The sequence below is a fragment of the Chenopodium album genome, chromosome 2, assembly GCF_948465745.1.
Source record: "Chenopodium album chromosome 2, dcCheAlbu1.1, whole genome shotgun sequence".
Lineage (NCBI taxonomy): Eukaryota > Viridiplantae > Streptophyta > Magnoliopsida > Caryophyllales > Amaranthaceae > Chenopodium > Chenopodium album.
Genome location: NC_137835.1, coordinates 4,487,962 through 4,507,571, shown reverse-complemented (window position 1 = coordinate 4,507,571; position 19,610 = coordinate 4,487,962). Strand labels below are relative to the sequence as shown.

The 19,610-nt window shown below is 34.0% G+C and overlaps 1 protein-coding gene and 1 pseudogene across 2 annotated transcripts; one reads left to right on the top strand and one right to left on the bottom strand.

Annotated features, from left to right (window-relative positions):
- Window positions 1–1,431: 1,431 nt before the first annotated feature.
- LOC145606678 (uncharacterized) lies at window positions 1,432–7,406 on the bottom strand. The gene is made up of 7 exons (XM_081662496.1): window positions 4,737–7,406; window positions 4,475–4,633; window positions 4,201–4,380; window positions 3,921–4,115; window positions 2,850–2,948; window positions 2,114–2,734; window positions 1,432–1,995 (listed from the first exon to the last, which is right to left on the bottom strand). The coding sequence occupies exons 1-7, from the start codon at window positions 7,404–7,406 to the stop codon at window positions 1,633–1,635; spliced, it is 4,287 nt and encodes a 1,428-aa protein (XP_081518622.1). The 3' UTR covers window positions 1,432–1,632.
- A 2,538-nt stretch (window positions 7,407–9,944) lies between these two features.
- Window positions 9,945–13,050, top strand: LOC145606669 (uncharacterized; annotated as a pseudogene). Its single transcript, XR_014105414.1, has 5 exons — window positions 9,945–10,607; window positions 10,748–11,040; window positions 11,595–11,790; window positions 12,606–12,737; window positions 12,943–13,050. The product of XR_014105414.1 is annotated as an uncharacterized LOC145606669 (transcript).
- The last annotated feature ends 6,560 nt before the right edge of the window (window positions 13,051–19,610 follow it).

Sequence of the window (19,610 nt, the reverse complement as noted above, 5' to 3'; positions counted from 1 at the left end):
TGTATTTATCATTTAGTAGTTCTTTTTGTGTATTAGTAGTATTTAGCATTTATACATGTGTATTTAGAACCGTACATTAATGCTATGTCTGTATATAACATTAATACTTAAAATTCAAAATTGTACATTAATGCTCTGTGTGTATTTAGCTTTATTTGTTTATTTAGCATTACAATTCAGAATAGAGAACATATTCATAAACGAAGTAAGGAGTATATTAATTCAAAATCGTACATTAATCTTTGTGTATATTCTAAAAATTTGCATTTCTAAGTTCTATGGCACCATTTAGGCTCAACACTTTGGACAAAAACGTAAAGGCGTAAAGCTATTCCCTTGTACACTTTATTTATTAAAAAGAATTAAAATTATATTTTGAAAATATATTTGATAATGTATTTTTGTATGCGTAAAAAACGTACATTGTAAAAGTTCTAATTTCAATATATCATGGATGTAGTAAGAATGTAAAAGAAAGAGTATGTTGTATTTTTGGATCATGGGCAACTGGGGTAAGGAGTTGGACTTATGTTAGTTGTGTATCTTGTACAAATCTAACCTCCAAGGTGGATTAATAATAGCTGAGCCAAAATTCGGGTTTGATCAAGAACAAGGCTTTGCAGGATCGACACAAGACACCACACAATCTAAAGTCATCTTTAACTTAACAAGCAAAGAGAAGGTTGTCTTTCACCAGTGAACAAAACTACAAAAGGTAAGAGGTATTACACAGTCAAAAGAGGGTTAGTTCTCTTTCTTCACAAGCCTTGTTAATCAAATGGTAATCGGAATAAGGCAAAGATCTAATGGATACAGGGACATAGGATCACCTAGTTAAACAATCGAGAATGGAAGATGTGAACTTCCTCCTATAACAACAATTGAAGATGAAACTTTAAATATATAGTCCATAATCAAACTAATAGCGTAGCCATCTAAGCTATGGAATTAGGTCAAACACTTCAATGAAACTCCACTCGAATGTTCAAAGGCTTTCTCAAGATGCATGTTCAATATACACCACAAACTCTTACCAGATGAAAACCTCATAAGCAATCACAAGTTATAATCTGGTACTCGTATCCTTAGTCCTTGATTAAACTATTTTGACATGATGAGATTCATTGGAAGAGATAATGTTTCAGTCTCAGACTCTCAGTGTAAAACCCGTCACTGGAGCATGACAGTTAAGGAACTAAGCAAAAAAGAGCATGAGCATTCAACGTTATCCTCTACCACCATATCCCAAATTTTTTTAGAAAGAACAGGATGAAACACATCAGGGTAACAATCATCTGAGTATAATACAGAACCAGGAAACAGTGAAGGCGGGCCACTTTGTTTCAAACTGAACCAAAACAAATACTCGGCACAATGTAGTTAAGACACTAAGATGATGAATATCCACAAGTCCAGAATTACAAAACAATATCAGCATAATCACTGGATTTATTAAATTAGAGTAAATGCAATACAATATATAGTATAATTTTGTTCCCATCACAATTTCATCAAACAATCTAAGGGTCAAGTATACAAATGGCAGCAAGTGAGTGAGGTGAAAAGAAACCAAAACAAGAACAAGAATTGAATATTTTAAAAAATACTTTCAAACCTATGTTTATGATTATACTAATGGGATGAGCGAGAAGCTAAAAGCTTGACAAACCCAAGAATGTCTACGTTCCCCAAAGGGAATATAAGAGCAACAGCTAATACCACTACCACTAACCACCATGCCCATTGCGGTATCCTTCTCTTACCCCGATTGCGGAGAGGGGCAGGAGGAGAAGAAATTGATTTAGTAGTCTTTACCTGCTTTGTATATAATGCAGGCTTATGGGACTTCCTAGCCACTGTCACGGGCTTCTCTGTAACTTCAGCCTCCCTGATTGTATCAGGTGAGGATTCTGGCAGCTGAGCAGGCTCAATTTCAGAAATCTCTGATGCAAGGCCCTTCTTCTTTCCTTTCTTCTTTGCCCTCTTCTCCTTCTCCTACACCAATCAAAAAATGAGAACATTTAGGAAGACAATAATTGTCAAAAAAACAAAAAAAAAAGAGTAATAATCACACATCTTAATCTTAAGTATCTATTTTTTGGGTGAAATTAACCTTCTCCTTTTCTTCAGCTTCCTTCCGGGCTCTAAATTCAGCCCTCGCTTGAGCTTTCTCTGCCATTCTTCTTTTCCTTTCCAGAGCTTCCTGAGCTTTAGCTTTTTCCTCTAACTTGCGCTGCTCCCTTAATCTGGCAGCCTCCTCTTCCTTTCTTTTTTGCTCCACTTTCCTTGCCAACTCTTCTTCCTCTTTAGTCTGTTTGTGCTCTTCTTCCTTTTTCGATTGTTTCTGTTCTTCTTCCTTTTCTTCTGTCTCTATTCTGCCAGAAGGTTCTGCTAAGCTAACCTTTGATGTTGTTTCAACCCTCTTTTTGGCAAGGGCATTCTTATTCTTCTGCTCTATTACTTTCTTTGATGACTCCTCTACAACTTTTTTTGCTACTAAAGGAAAATCTCTTTCTAAGGTTGGAACTGTCCCAACCGAATTGACCTTGGGATTTTTGGCCATGGTATTTACTCTATAATCAGGGACATCTACTAATGCGGGTGGCTCTTCATCAGGGCCAAGTGATCGACCATCCAGCGTTCTAAATCTCCTCAATGTACTCTTCATGTTGCGTTTAATATATTCCTTCCGAAACTCATCATTGTTATTCCATCGCTCCATAAAGTTCTCAACCTACATGAAAATTAAGTCAATAGCCATGTCAAAGTAAAACGAAACCAAATAGTAAAATGTAGCTATGGCTTCTTGTCACCATGTTGCAGTGTAAGTGTATAACAGCTCTACTCACCTGGTTTACACAATGCTGTTCAAGCCTTTCTTTTTCACCAGCCACTGCATATTCATAGGCTGCTTTGGCAGCATCCTTGTAACCATAGAAAAGCTTGTTCTGCCATTTAAAACACCAACTTAAACACTCAATAACACATGCATGAACATAATCAAAGAAATAGCTAAAAATACATCTCTGTAACATTTTAGTTTTACAAACATCTCAGAATTTGTAGAAGTGAAACATAAACAGCAATAAGCCAATAACCCGCTAAAGCCAAAATATTAAATAAATATATATATAATAAAAATACTGAGCTCCTAGTTCACATGACATCTCTTAAAATCATTTGGGCTTGATTTGGCGTCATGTTTCCACTTAACTAATAGGAGAGAGAGGTAACTAGCCAGTGAACTGATTGCACAATGTGATTAGTTTAAAGTGTTGGCCACACTTTCCCTCGAAGCCCTGAGACAGAATGTGTTGGGTTCAGAGGGGAGTTCTTTCAGAGAAATTTAATGATGTAAAATGCACTACAGAAGTTGACAAGCACGAAAGAGCAGGCCCTTAAAATACTTTAGAGCTGATAATAATGACAGGAGTCACAAGACCCATTACTGAAGGTCAATTCTACCAACAAACTCAATTAAGTTGATTTAAACGTAGTAAACAAATTAATGCACGAAAGCTTAATCTTGGTCAAACATCAGCCGACTGATTAGTAGCTTGTAATGCTAATGCCTCTTACCATGGTCATATAGTCCACACATTTGACTAGTTGCAGGGTGTTTAGGACGGGATCTAATATTATTATTCAATCCTACTATGGTTTTCCATAGAGACGAAGTATGACAGTACATATTTCAACATTTCTAATACTCTCATCAGTTTTAAAGTTTTATAGTCTCTTGTGGAGCGGATCATTCCCCCCCCCCCCCCCCCCCCCCTCTTTCTCTCTATCTCTGGGCTGCCCACTATTTGGGATCAAGCCCACTATTTTGCTCTTAAATCACAACAATATTTAGCTACAACCCCAATAAATATTTTTAAAAAGAAATAAATAAAGAGCTTTAGATAAAGAAAAGTAACCTGTTCATATGCCTGTTTCTTTAGGGTCTGAAAATGTATATATGCATCTTGTCGAACTTTATCAGCAGATTTGAATCGAGCATTAATGTCATTCAGAACGGCACTTTCTTCCTCATACTTCTTCTTAGCGGCTTTAAAATTGTCTTCGGCTTTGGCATAATTGTCTCTGAGAGCATCCAATTCCTTCCTCAAGACCTGTATTTCAAGCAAAATAAATTAGGCAAATGCATAAACTAAATTTAAGAAATAGGTTAGGAAATAAACTAGAAGTCAATATTACCTTCAATTTTTCCTCCGTCTCAACCCTCTGGTCCAAAGCCTGCTGTAATTCTTGCTGCCTCTGAGAGTTAGCAGCCAGTTGTTCACGCTGAAGGTTCAATAGCTTAATATCACGTACCAATTTTTTCTCTTCAGCCAAATTCATGGTTTCGTGCTGTATCTTGCGCTCCAAAGAAAGAATCTGTTTCCAAACCCCAGAACACAATTTCTTTGTCACAAATGTTAAGAAAACACAAAAACATTTAGTATTAAGAAATACTAATAGCATTGCCTACCTGACTATCAACATCTTCAACTGTAGTTGCATGCCTTGCTAGGTTTATCAAAGACTGGGCAGAGTCTATTTCCCGCCTTTTGGCAATCATCAACTTATGCGCAGCTCTCTCTTCAGATTTAGCAGCTTCAAAATTTGTTTTATAATCCCAATGAATAGCCTGTTCAAAGAAGCAAATTGTGAATATGAATAGGTAAGAAGCCCAGAGGGAAAGAAAATTAACATAAGATCAAGCAAAGTTCTTATGTTCCACTATGTTTCACCTTTCTCTTCTGATATTCAGTCCGAACGACATCTCTATTTCGTGTCTTCTCGTGAACTTCCATCTCACTTAGTTTAACCTCCTCATTAAGCTTCACATCATCAAATCTTGGGAGCCTGATCAAGTAGTAAAATGGCCTTCTAACCAAATCAGGATTTACATTTTGTCCATCAGATTCGTCAAGGTTAGATGCCAAAACCTTGTCCACATTATTCTGCTCTGGACTCACAACTCCAGCACACGTTTTATTATGGTTCAACTCAGTAGAACAAACTCCATTGGCCTCAGAGTTCAGTGAAGTGAAACCATCACTGGCAAAATCTGAATGTCTGGTAACTGTTTCAGTTGATCTATTCAGTATGTCAGTGTGGATATTATTATCATTGAGTGAAAAGGGTGTTACGCATTCAAAGGAACCAAAACTGATCTTTGGCTTCAAAGTGTCCTCAGAATCAGAATTTATCTTGCTTGCACCATCAACCTCAGTATTCACGGGTTCAACTTCCAATTTGGTACCATTAACAAGGTATGGAAGGGAATCATTGGTGTCTTCCAATTTGGGCTGGGAACTGGAGTCATCAGCAGAGCAGCTAATGCAGTTATCAAGAACATAAGAGCCATCGTCAACACTTCCCTGTTCCTCTGTTATGTCTGAGTCACAAGGAACGGGCAAGTCCACCTCATCACCAACAGGAACAATCAACTCATCATTTTCAGGTCTCGAACAACTTTCAGCTTCATGAGAAGAGTCGGGAATATTGGCTTCATTCTCTGAATTACCATCTCCGATATGGCTAGCATCTAGACCATGGCCTTCCTCATCTATGGCTGCCTCAGTGGCAGACTTTGGTTCAACAGGATTAGTTGCTTCATCAGTTACGGTTTTTTCAAAGCTAACATCCTCTGAAGAAACTTCCTTATCATTAACATCTACCAACCTAGTCTCTTCTGCCACCTGATCTTGAGGAAAAACCTCTTGGACTGAAGATTCTAGGCCTCCTTCCACTTGATCATTCAACTCTGCATTTCTTCCTTCATGAACACTATCCTGCTCATGGTCAACTACAGGCGTATGAGATTGATCAGGTGGTATATCTACTGTTGCAGTTTCAAGAGACCCTTCAACATCTGGTGGTGATTCTACTGTGGTATCCTCACATGGAATAGAACTGTTTAGTACTGGAACATCCACCTCTGAGGCAGACAACTCTAAATTGCTTTGATTCGTTTCTCCTTCAGATTGATCAAGAACAGCTTGAGGCTCCTGACAATCTTTTGATTCTGTGATCAAGGTGGAAGCATCTTGATCCTTAGACTCGCTATTGTCACTCAGATGCTGCTCGCATTCAGCAGCTTCTGAATCTACAGAGTTAAGGCTCTGGCTTCCACTCATCCCTGGTAGATCTAAATCACTGTGTTCCTTAACCTCTGCTTCAACTAGATCTGGTTCATTACTGTCAACAGGTGGCAAATCTTGCTGCTGACAGTCTGCAGACTGCTCCTCAGTGATTGCATCATCCAGCAACAATTCGCCGGCCTCACTATCTGGAGCCTTAACACCATCAGGTGGCCTTGTATCTACTTCTGCACTGTCCTGTTGAGGATGAGACTGATGTACAATATCTGCCTCATGAGATTTTGTTTCCGTTATGATACCATCGACTAGCTCGGATTCTGTGACCTCATCTATATGAGGAGTACCATTATCCTTAACCACCTCCAGATTCCTTACATCATCCTTCAATTTCTCAGGTTCATTGACATGATTCGCACATTCCTCAGATTGGCTAAGGTGCAGTTGCTCCTCGATTTCACTGTGAGTTACCTGAGGCTCAGCATCTACGACTGTAGTTCCATTCTGCACACAATCATGCTGTTGCTCCTCAATTTCACTCTGAGGTGCCTGAGGCTCAGCCTCCACGGCTGTAGTCCCATTCTGCACAATATCATGCTGTTGCTCCTCGATTTCACTGTGAAGTGCCTGAGGCTCAGCCTCTACGACTGCAGTCCCATTCTGCACAATATCAGAACCACTATCTACATTCGGCAAAATATGTGTTTTATCATCATCATCTAATGAAGGTAATACATTGGCATTATCCCCCTTCTCAACACCCGATTCCACATCCTCAACCTCATCCATCACAGACTTTGGATCTCTCTCCTCCGAACCTTCCAAATCTCTAACCCTAACATCAACCTTCCCCTCAATAGCATTACTATCACCACTCTCAACTAAACCCTCACTCTCTACCTTGATCTCTTCTTCCAACTCTACACCACCCAATTCGCCGTTTTTCTCCCCATCTACAATGATCCCGTTCTCACTCTTTGATTCACCGCCATTCACCTCACCCACATTGTCAAATTTACCCTCGGAAACATCACAATTTTCCAATTGATCACTCCCATCAACACCACCTTCCAATTTCCTATCAAAATCAGCAGCATTCGATTCAGACACATTCAGCTCGCCATCACCCTCAACTGCAACATGATCATCCGAAACGGCATCGCTTCCATTAACAAACACATAATCATCCTTACTATCACCATTACACTCACAACCACCATCACCGACACTCGCCGGCGGCAGATCCTCACACGAAGAACTCCTCATATCTAAACCACACTTCTCTCCTTCACCATTAACAACGGTATCAACCGTCATTATCAACAATACCAAAATTCAAAAATCAAAAACAAACTCTCAAACAACAAATTTCCTCCAATTGAAAAAAAAATAAATAAAATCGATCAGATCACAAAACAGATCACCAATAAAACTGAATTAAAAAATCAGAAACAACGCAAATTCAACCACAGATCCTCAGTGAAAATCACGCAAATCAACAAGTACGAATTGAATTGAATCAATTAAAAAGTACAATGTGAAGTATAAAATAAACTCACAAAAACGCCGAAATCTGGAGAATTATCAAGTAATTTAGCAGAAAATCAACGAAAGAGCTTCAGCATTGTTGAGTGAAATTGAAGAGAAGATGAATTTTTGAGGTTTGGATCATAGAGAGAGAAATTGAAGAGAGAGAAAGTGCGACGCGGTGGGAAAGAGAGGAGAGAGAAAGTGATGGGTGATGAAATAAATAGGAGAGGGAGGAGGAACAAGTAATAACAAAGGAGACGTCGGTTTTGTATTTGACTATTTTACGCTGTTAATTCTTAATTATACACTCTGTTTTTCTTTCTCCTTTTTTTAAAAAAAAAAAAAAAATTACTCTGCATTAATTAATTCAAATAAATTCAATTAAAAGTTGGATTAATTTATTTTTTTGGGATTTTTTTACGGCAGTGCGTACCTCAATTTCAGTTAAGGGGTGATTTGGATATTGTACTTTGATTTTTTATTTTTATTTTGATTTTTTTTTATTAATTTTTGTGTATTTTTATAATTATTTTATTATTTAATTTTAAATAGTTGAGTTAGAGGGGCCATGAAATCAATGTGAAAAAGGGTGAAAGGGAAAAGTAGGAAATAAGGGGGGGAGGTTGGAGGGAATAGGGACTTTTTAGCAATAAAAACAAATTTGTTGATGTCAATATCTATCCAATTGATGGAAAAAGAAAGATAAAAAATTAAGGTAATTGGAATATTTTCTTGCATGATTAATGCTCCTATAATCTTACGAATTTAAGAATTTTTTAAAGAGGAAATTATCTTCATTTTTTTTAATGGAATCTTCATTTAAAATATCATTGTTTTGCTAATAATCTAATAGAATCAATAATTTGTTTTAATTATCTATCCAAATAAGTTAAGTGTGGATATCATAATAACATCTCTATGATATTGGCTTTTTTATCTTTTAAGAAAAAATCATGGTTTGTAATCTTTTTGAAATAATATGTTCTCTTGATATATTACTTAAAAATTTGATTGGAAAAAACATATTATGTACTCATCTTATTTGTATTTTAGGCACTATTCAATATACATATATATCAAATAGATTATAAGGATCAAATCGAACAATATAATTAAAAAAAAAAAGTCTTGATCAATGGTATTTAATGCTTAACATTATGTCATTTTCATCAAATAAATTTGATATCCTTATGATTTTAAACAATTTTTCCAAAAAAATAAAAATTCCACAAAAGTGACAAAACTAGGCCCTAACTCTTTTGGCCTATTCTGTTCACCTAATCACCTTATGTTTACTTAATTAAGATCTAATAGGTTCAATCAGAAAAATAAATTTTAATTTGATAAGGGTTATCTAAATTTAAATTACAATTGATATAAATTGCAATGTTCATAAACTTTAATAAGTTCCGATAAGGTTAGATAAGTTCACATACTTATATATAAGATAAGTTAATTATGTGAAATTAGGTGAATATAACCCATATTTAGAGTTTGTTCGTCTCACCTTATTTTTCACTAATTTTCGGTCTAATAAATTTAGATAAGTCCAGTTAAGAAAAAAATAAGTTTTGATAAAGGCTATCCAAATACAGGTTTAATAAGTTAGTTAGAAAAGAAAATTATGAACTGAACTGAAAATAAGCTGAAGAAAACATACCCTTAATAGAATGCACACTCAATTTTATTGAAATGAAATCCTTTAAAGTTACTGATTTTTATGAAACTAATGTTATTTTCATTCTAAGTACATGATTGACGTATGTTTACTTCCACGTGGTATTAGCTGTAATACATTTTAAATTTGATTGCCAAATACCTTTAACAATGACACGAATTTGAATCCTTAATAAACAAAATCAATAATGTCTAATTGTCTATAATGATTCAAATTAATAACTCCATACTAAATAAAATCATAAACTATGAGTATAACTTGAAAAACATACGTATACAAATAGTTACTCAAGAAATACGTAATGATCATAGCACGGATCGGATAATCGAGAGAAAATGATTTTAACAAACCTTTTATATGAGAGTATAGTTTTTTATGCTCTTTCACATGAACGTGAGCCAAAATCAATTTTCATAATCGAGTATGGATCAGTTTGAATTGTCTAGATGTCTAAAGACAACTAGAGTACTCCAAATTAGACACACCCGACTTCCCCATCACCTCCTATTTGTTTTTTTTTTTTTGGAAATAATCACCATCACTTCCTATTCACTTGCTCTCTGTGGTTTACCGGAGAGGCGGTTGTCGTCACCGTGCCACCAACCGGAGACTACGCTGGCCACTGCCACGTCATCCCACAGGTGACACATTTGCTCTTCGTCTTTCTCTCTCCTAGGGTTAGCTGAATTGTGTTGTCATTTATTATGTGAATCAACTTAATACAGTTTTTTTTTTTTTATTATTTTTTTTTTTATGATTAATTCAGAGTTTTTAGTGAGTGATTCATGTTCTAGCTGATATTTTACTGATTTATACTAGAATTTAGTTTCGTTTTGAAACAATGGTGAGTGAAATTAAGTAGTATTTTCGTTAATTTAGTGGAAGATTGGAATTCTGCTAATGAGTAGTTATTGTTACAAGATTTAAGTGATTGGATGTATAATTGTGATTGAAGATTTATATAATTGATCATTGAATTGTTCAGGTTTAGGTTAATGATCATGTAGGAATCATAATTGTGATAGAACATGAGTTTGGGAGGTAAAATGATGATATGAAATGGATTTGCAGTGTCACTGGAACTCAATATCTTAGTATTGGTGATGCTTTATCATTGATTTGGTGTTGAGGATTAACAGCCTAACTTTACGAGATATCCGCATTTGCTAACTATGCTCTAATGGGAATTTCTCTTCACATGGGATTGGTGAATTTCTGGAGCCCCTGGGAAATAATTAGGCAGCATGTATTTCCTATATTGAAACGAAATTTCAGGCTTTCGTACCGAAACATGTGGAATTTATGTTCAGGTAGCTTGTTAGGGTTTGCTTGTTGAGCTAGAACACCTCTTTTTTCCTTAATCTTTCATCATGCTTCCCTGTGATTGTCATGCATATGATCATATTACGACACTGATTATCCCCTTTTCAATTTGTGGATTCGTGTTCAGATTTAGTCGATCCTGATGCCTCTTTTTTTACCGGCATTGAGAGCTGTTGGGAGGAGCTGTTTGTTGCGACAAAACCATATTAAACCATTCATTCAATATGGACACTATTGTCCAATTCGATGTTTGAGCAGCATTGCTGGAATCGATAGTTTTTCTTCTAGGAATGTAATTCATCACCCTAGGAATTCCTTCTACTCTTATGAGAAACTGCAGAGGAGGTGGTTCTTGGGTTGTGGAGATTGAGAAGAAGGAAGTGCTTTATCTAAGATGTACGAAGAGAAACTTGTTATTGGGTGAGTTCTTCTGAACTTTTTACATATGATTTTTATGCAATTTGGATTAGTTGGAAGATGCCCTATCCAATTTTGCTTTGATTTGATACAATAATTTGGTTGAAATTTGTTGTACGATAAGCCTATATGTTAAAGAGGAATAAGATGATGTCTTCCTGATGAAATCAAGTCTTCTTGTTAAGAATCTTAAATTTGCATGTTGGTCATGATGATATGTATACTGCTGAATAAATGGGTTGAGTTGATAATGAAGGTTGTGATAATTAGCAGGTGTGAAGATCAGTTATAAGTCGTAAAACATTTACGAAGTATAATTTAGAGCTTGGTAATGCATGAAACTTGTGACTTTGTTAAAAATCATTCACTACTGTCTCCCCTGGCCTAGTCTATTTCATTGCCCATATTTTAGCTCTTATTTTGGATCAAGAAACTGTAATATTGACAACTGTTCACTGTTCAGTAACAACACTTCCCACTTAGAGGAATAATGTCTAAACAGCTCTATGATGTTTGGAGGGATGAAGCATGAGACTTAAAATTTTCTTTATAAACAGGTATTCCCCTGAACAGCTGTTTGATGTTGTTGCAGCTGTAGATTTGTATGAAGATTTTTTACCTAGGTGTCAAAGATCAGAAATTGTTCGGCACCACCCTGATGGATCGTTCGATGCGGAATTAGAGATAGGTTTTAAATTTCTGGTTGAGAGTTACATTTCACATGTGGTTTTAGACAAGCCAAAGTCTATTAAGGTACGATTTTCATTGCATCAAACCTCAATATATTATAATCTTGTCTGATTTTGTTATGATTGAGTAATTGACAGTGAAAATGCAATTTTACATGCATCCTGAAAGACTCGATTTTATACATTTTATAATCAGTCTATATATGCTGTCCTTGTTTTGTTCACTATCTACGACACTACATGTAACTATGTAAGACTGTGGACATATTTATTGAGGAATTCAGAGATGTTGCTTCTAAGAGAACTTTTGTTCACTATCTACGACAGTACATGTAAGGTAAGCCGTGGACAAATGTAGTAAAAAATTTATGAATTGTTGCTTCTAAGAGAACATATCAGGAAGAGGGGTATAAGACCGGGGGTTGTCTAATTATTTATTTTTCTTTGAAATATGTAGTTATTGCTTGAATCACCAACACCCTACCCAAGCCTAAATTTAATTTATTTTAATTTATACTGAATGTTTGAAAGAAAAGGGGTCAGTGACATCTATAGGATGAAAAAGCTTGTCAGACCAATTTGAAGGCTTCGAACGTTATGTATTTGAAGAGTAGTACTTATAAATGAGGGAGAAAAGTAATTTAGCCCTCATTTTCAAGGGAAAATAAATGCAAGCAACTTGGTCCTCTTTGTGTCATTAATCAATAATACTATATTCCTTGCAAAAATTTTGTTTTTTCATGGCTTAAATTGTTAGGTAGTTGTATTAGGTTTAGATAATTGTAAACTTGTACTATTTCTTTTATATGAAGACTTTGTTGCCTTTTGACTAATACAAGTAGGTACTTGTATCTTTACTTTTGTTAATGGTTTTGTCAGACCACTGCATCTGAAAGCAACCTTTTTGAACACTTGATCAACATATGGGAATTTAGACCAGGACCAAGTCCGGAAACCTGTAACCTTTACTTCTCGGTTGATTTCAAGTTCCGTTCACCACTTTACCAGCAGGTAACGCACCTTCTATGATTTTGTCTTGTGTCAAACTTATTATCTACCTCATTTTAGCTCTAAGAATAAGTAGAATATTTAACATCTTAACTATAGCAAGAGACCTCTGATGTTCTGCGGTTTTACCTATATGTCACTGTATTATTTGATTAGATGAATACATGCTGTTTACTCCCTCACATGGATGATGGCTTCCTCTGTGCAGATGGCATCAATGTTCTTCTGGGAGGTGGTATCTCGATTGGTCAGTTCGTTTACTGATCAATGCCGTTTGTTATATGGTCCAGGGGCAATCATGGAGCAAAGGGTTTAGCTCATCTCCAGAAGATAGTTGCAATTAAGTGACTTTTTGATAGCTTAATGCATGAAACAAAGTTGTTACTAATGCCTAAAATTTAGGATCTAACGAAAAGGTTCACTCGATCATCATAATACAAGAATGGAAAGGCATTCCTTCCAAACGTTAAGTGGTTATCGTGGTTATATAACATTACTCATATCCACGTAAAGTTGCCTTTCTACATAGGAATGTCTTACATTTTGTCACGCTTCATCTTTACACAAACAAACCTTCCTACCCTTCTTTGAATGTATAACGTCCGTCCCTTAAAATTTTTCCCATTTCTCTTTTAAGTCAGATATAAAATTGACACATTTTCGATAATAAAAAAAATAGAAAGGGTGACAGTCACACGTTCAAATATTGGTAGGAACTTGTTGCGTTGATTGCACTAGCACCACTCGTAGACCATAAACAAGTACTAGAAGGTCACATGGGAAACTGGGGGCCGCCAATCTGGTAGATTTGAGTATATGTCACTCCTTTTGGCTTGGAAAAGTCAAACAACTCCATCAAATCTAATCTCTTTTTAATCTTAAACAAATTCAGCTACTAAAAGTTCCAACATTCTATATTACAATACTAATTTAATTACCAACTACAGGATCTTGTTAATATTATAATCATAGAGATTAGAAGATAATCACTTTCAGTGCTGTTCCATCAATAAAATTTTTTGTGCATAAAAAATGGCTAGTTGTTTCGATTTGACGATTAAAATATTGCACGCTAACAATTAGTAGAACGGATGTCAGTTACTTCCACAACTAGTAACGATTGATACTATTGATAGGCATTATTTGGAGTAGATGTCAAATATTTTACTAATTATCCCGTATTAGCTGTTAGTTGATCCATTTTTATCCTTTTCTCACAATATAATGCTCATTTAGCTTCAAAATGAATATAACCATCATTAACCATATTTCTTTATGCTTGTTTCATTTGGAATATTCCATTTGAAGAGAGAAAATTTCGACCATGATTATTCATAAATATAAATGTAAAATAGAAAAAGCCAAAATACTATTGTGAAATTATTATTTTTTTTTCCCCTTCTATTATCTATCTCAATGTATTGTTTAAAAAAAAAATAATTAAAAAATCCATAATTTACAACTATACTACTTCCTCCGTTTTTAAATACTTGCTCCATTTCTCTTGGACACGCATGCCGATACTAATCTTTAATCACTAATATTTTTAATTATCAATAAGTATAAATTCTAACAATTGAAAATTAATAATCTATTCATTGAGATGATTCCAACAAGTACCCACAAGACTATTTTTTATAATGTATAAATCACAAACATTAGTCAAAGTAGGACAAATGAATAATGCAAAAAATAAAAATAGAGCAAGTATTTAAAAACGGAGGGAGTACTACATAATAGATTTATTTTTATATATATATATATATTTTTTTAACACAATTGATGGAGTAGAATAAATTGTTGCTTATATACTCATTGTAAAGAAATTGAGATAACAAAACAAGCATTAAAATGGATGAAGTAATTTTCAACATGCATCTAGTAACCTAGTCTAGTCTAGGTTGATGGCCCATATTACCTAGGATCCTAGCAATTCATTTTTTTGGTGAATTAAAATATCACATGACATAAAGTTAAGAAGTGGTATAATTTGGGGAATTAAATGACTTGACGTGAAAACAAACGATGATCATAGAGATAAAAGATTCCACACAGTTATAGTGAATGTTAAATCTATTTTTAATTCTTTGTCGTTTTCTTTTAATTGTTTTTACCGGATAATAACACTCACTAAATTACTAATCATCATAGGATATTGAAAATTACAAGGATAAGAATATTCAAATTCCCACTTGTATCTATCTTTCATAATACTACAGTACATTATCTACCATCCTTTTCTACCTCTGTTAATTTAATTAATAATTCCCCTGCAAAATTACTGGACCACGTCAACTACAAAAGTTTAGTCCAGCTGGACAGTTGACTGGTCTTAGTTAGTCAAATGGTACAGTACTATGATAGTCTATTAGTCTTTGCTTGATTTATTTAGTTTTTAAGCTAAGTTTGCTTAATTAAGAGATGGAATTAAGCAATCAAGATACTAATAGCAACTAAAATCCATGTACTTGAGTTTGAAGGGAATCATATTCCTTGGTTGTTCCAGAGGAGCTAACTGATTAAGCATATATTAACAACTAATACGTATTGTAATTGCCAATGCAATTGTAAATCGACACCGTAAAAAAAAAAATTAATACTCAGTTTTTTTTCTTAAAGCATTCAATAAAGAGACTAGTGATGATAAATTTGGTTAGCCTACTATGTGGTTTAAACGACTACAAGTCTACATAACAATGGACGTTATTACAAACTTGATCAACCTTCTCTTTGGTAGTTTGGTATTAATGTCAACTTCAGAACAATATCAAGTTAACTTCATTTTCAAGGAGTACTTTTAATTATCTTGTAGTTTCGGTTGCTTTCAGAGTTACGCTACAAAATGTGTCAATTGCATCATAGCTTAATGTCAGAGATAAATACTGCCGTTTACATATACTATCATGCCTCAATTCTAGTTATAGATATTAACAATTATAAAAATAAATACTCCGTAATTTGGGAATCACGAAATTAAGTATTCCACATATTAGATTAATTCATTAACAAGATTAAAACTTTGTATATTATTCTTCTAATATAAAGCTGAGTTAACCACTTGAGCTTCTCTCAGTCTTATTGTTTAACTATTATGAAATGGATCAACAGACGTATTATACGGAGTAGCAGTTGTCAGTCACAATTAACAACCACACATTCTTTTGTTATTTCTTCTCATAACTTAGATTACATTCTTGAGAGAAAACTTTTTAATTTTGTGAATCTTTCTTTTCTAAAAAAATAAAATAAAAACACTACGGAATCCTTTGTGTATAATGCGCATTTGCTTACCTTCCAATTGCAAAATCAATTGTAGAGATAATAGATGATTCCACTAACCTAATGCGTATGGATCTAAAAATAGATCATTTGTCAACTTGAGTAAAAGTTCTTGTTACATACTGCATTAGTTTTTAAAAATCACAAATTTTGGTATACATGACAACATAGTGAACATACATAGTAGTGGGTGTCTTTGTTGCTTGCAAGCTTTTCTTCATACTTTATTTAAGGCATGCTATTAATATTTATGGGCCTATTATTTTATGTGACCACCTAAAACCCACTTATATCCTCGTCAAAAAATAAAAATTTAAAACCCTTATATGTTTCATTATAGTTTTGGTTGACTCATTTCATTAAGTTTTAGTGTCTGTTCACATTTACTGAACTGAACTGATTGGAGCGGAGCTGAACTGAACTGAACTAAGCGAAATTAATATTTATGAGAGAGAAATTAGGAGTTGAGCTGAACTGAACTGAACTGATTGGAGCTGAACTAAACTGAAATTAAGTAAATGTGAACAGACTCTTAGTTGACCACTATTTTTGTTTCATTTACATACACTTATCAATGCATTAACATTTTTACACATACGGAGTATATATCAAACTTCAATTATCAATAATAAAAAACTGTAAAAATTTGATATTCAAAAACAAATGTTAAAATGAATGTAACAAGATCCACATAAGTAGTATGTTTAATTTTTTCTGGATATTAAATCGTAAAAAGAAGTTACTAATGTCTAAAGTCAATATGTGTCAATAATAAATAAACAAACGAGGTAAGACCTAAGTTAAACACAATGGAGATGACAAGGATATACTAGTATATATGAGGGCCAATGAGGCCACCTATTTTTCAAGTATTTAGGCAAGAACCCTGGGTTAATTTATATTACCAGACACCAGCTGTATATGAGCTAATTTTGCATGCATCAAAGCTGTCTTAAATCATAATCGAATGCTAAACGCTATATATGGCCACAGATCTAAGATCGCTGTTCATGTAATTCTATCTAATAAATAACTGGATTTTTTCAAGGAGCATTGGCTAACTGCTAATAGTATAATTAATGCAAATGGGTATGGGTGCAACATTGTTCCAATGGGGTCAGAAACAAATTAAGACGTGTAATACTATTCAAGATTATTCATTTTACTTCTAAGCTATGTATGCTAAATGCTAGATGTGATCATTGGGCGGGCCGTTCGATCTAGGCCGAGGTCAAATAATCAACCCACTTCTCAGAACGGGTTGTGGTGAGTCGGATTTTTTTTTTAATCTGACCAAAATGGCCAGGCCGTGCAGGCATTTTGGGCAGGGCCGTGCAAAAAAAAAAAAAAAAAAAAAAAAAAAAAAAAAACCTAAAAATGCATTAAACCGCAATCCCAACCCGTCCAAAATAAATAAATAAATCGGGACGGGCGCAAAAAAACTGCCCAAAACCTGCACAAAACGGGTCGGGCCAACTTTGATCAAATCTAGTAAATGCACGAGGTCATCTAACCAAAAGTAAGTTTATGATTGAAGGCCAAAATTGTCTATATACAATTAGTATTATATGCACCATGGTGCACCTAGAAAATTTTGAACATTTAGTAAAAAAATTTGAACATTTTACAAAAAATGAACATTTAGTAAAAAGAATATGAACACATCACAAAAATTGAACATAAACATGCAATTTTTATGTTCATATTTTATCAAGAAATGTTCATTTTGTATACATTAAATGTTCAGTTTATTTTACAAAACTATTGAATTATTACGAGTCAGTTCAAAATTTGTCTAACTCGTAATAATTCAAAATTTGCGATTGTTCAGATTTTTTTTACTAAATGTTCAAAAAAATTTATTGTTCATATTTTTTTTTACTAAAAGTTCAAAATTATAGGCGTGGTGCATTGCGATTGTTCAGATTTTTTTTTACTAAATGTTCAAAATTGTGATGTTCAGATTTTTTAACTAAATGTTCAAAGTTCTTGATTGTTCAGATTTCTTTTACTAAATGTTCAAAAGTATAGGCATGATGCATTGCAATTGTTCAAATTTTTTAACTAAATTTTCAAAATTTGCGATGTTCAGATGTTTTTACTACATGTTCAAAATTTGCAATTGTTCAGATTTTTTTACTGATTGTTCAAAAGTATAGGCGTGGTGCACCTAGAAATAGGTGCACCATGGTGCATCTTAAAATTTACCGTCTATATATATATATACTCTATATATGAGAGCCATTGGGCTTTAAGTGTGGATGTAGTATGGGTCTTACGTGCTCACCATACACAACACTTAATATTCCATTTTGAAAGGAGGGGTGGATGATAAGATTCGAATATATGACCTTCGTGTCACATTGACTCTTGATACCATGTTAAAGAAGCATTTCAACCAAAAGTTTAAGTTTATGATTGAAGCCTAAGATCAATTTGTATACTCTATCAATAAGAATATATAGATACAAGATAGTTTCATAAATATGACAAATACGAATCGAAATTAATCAAGCCAAGTTCTGATTGATTAGTGTCCATGTCACAATCTCTCAAATTTTGTTACGAAGTATGTTGAGATTGGGTCGAGTTACCATGTGAGCCGTGTCTGGTAGGAGGCTAAGAGATAATTAGTTCTGTTACCTCTTTAGCTTCTTTGGTGTCATTGTACATTTATTTGTACTTGTCCAAGGGCATGTTTAGAATCTTGTACCACACTTAACGCACATTAGCATAATAATGATGTAAGTACTTGTAGTCCTTAGCAAACGACTAAACGTGCGTAGAAAGAGGAAAAGCACGAAGAAACTAACATATATATGGAATATAAAGTGATGCCCACATACTTGTAAAATCCAACTTTTTGTTCGTCTTAGATCAATGCAAAACTCAAACAACCACAAAACAAAACAAAATAAAATTTATTTATAATTATAATACTTGAAAAATAATGTTAGTTGATATGTCAACATCTTAAAGAAGAAATCAAGTTTGTGTACGCAAGTGCATGCATGTTATATAGTGTTTGTTGCTTGATTTGTGTGACTTAATTAAGCCGGTGATTGAAAGATTTTGGACTTTGCCCTTAAATTAATTACTTTGATTAATTGACAACTACTTAACTTATTTTAGTCATTCTTTGCTCCCCACATGAAACCACATGTTTAAGTGCAACCTTAACTTAACCATCTTCCTTATTTCCTTTTATCATCTTGTTCATTCTTTCACCTTTTGATTTTTTTACTTAATTATAAGTAAATGCCTAAATGGTAAACTTATTAAAATTGGCTGAATCTTGTTTGTTTGTTTTTTTTTTTTTTTTTTTAACTAAATTCAAGTTTGGTATAGGTCACTATTGGTACCACTTTGGGTCAAACCTCTTTTCTTATTTTCTTTAAATTATTTTGGAATTTAAGTCAAAATTTGTGTTCAAAGCTCTACAGCTTCAAAATAATTTGTACTCCGTAGAATAGGGATATGAATTTGTGTTTTATTTTCTTTTGGATTATTTCAATTCAGTATTAAAATCTATCTTCTAAGTCAAACCTTTAACTAGATTTATTTCTCAAAATTTTATCACTTTCTTATTTTCGCTCG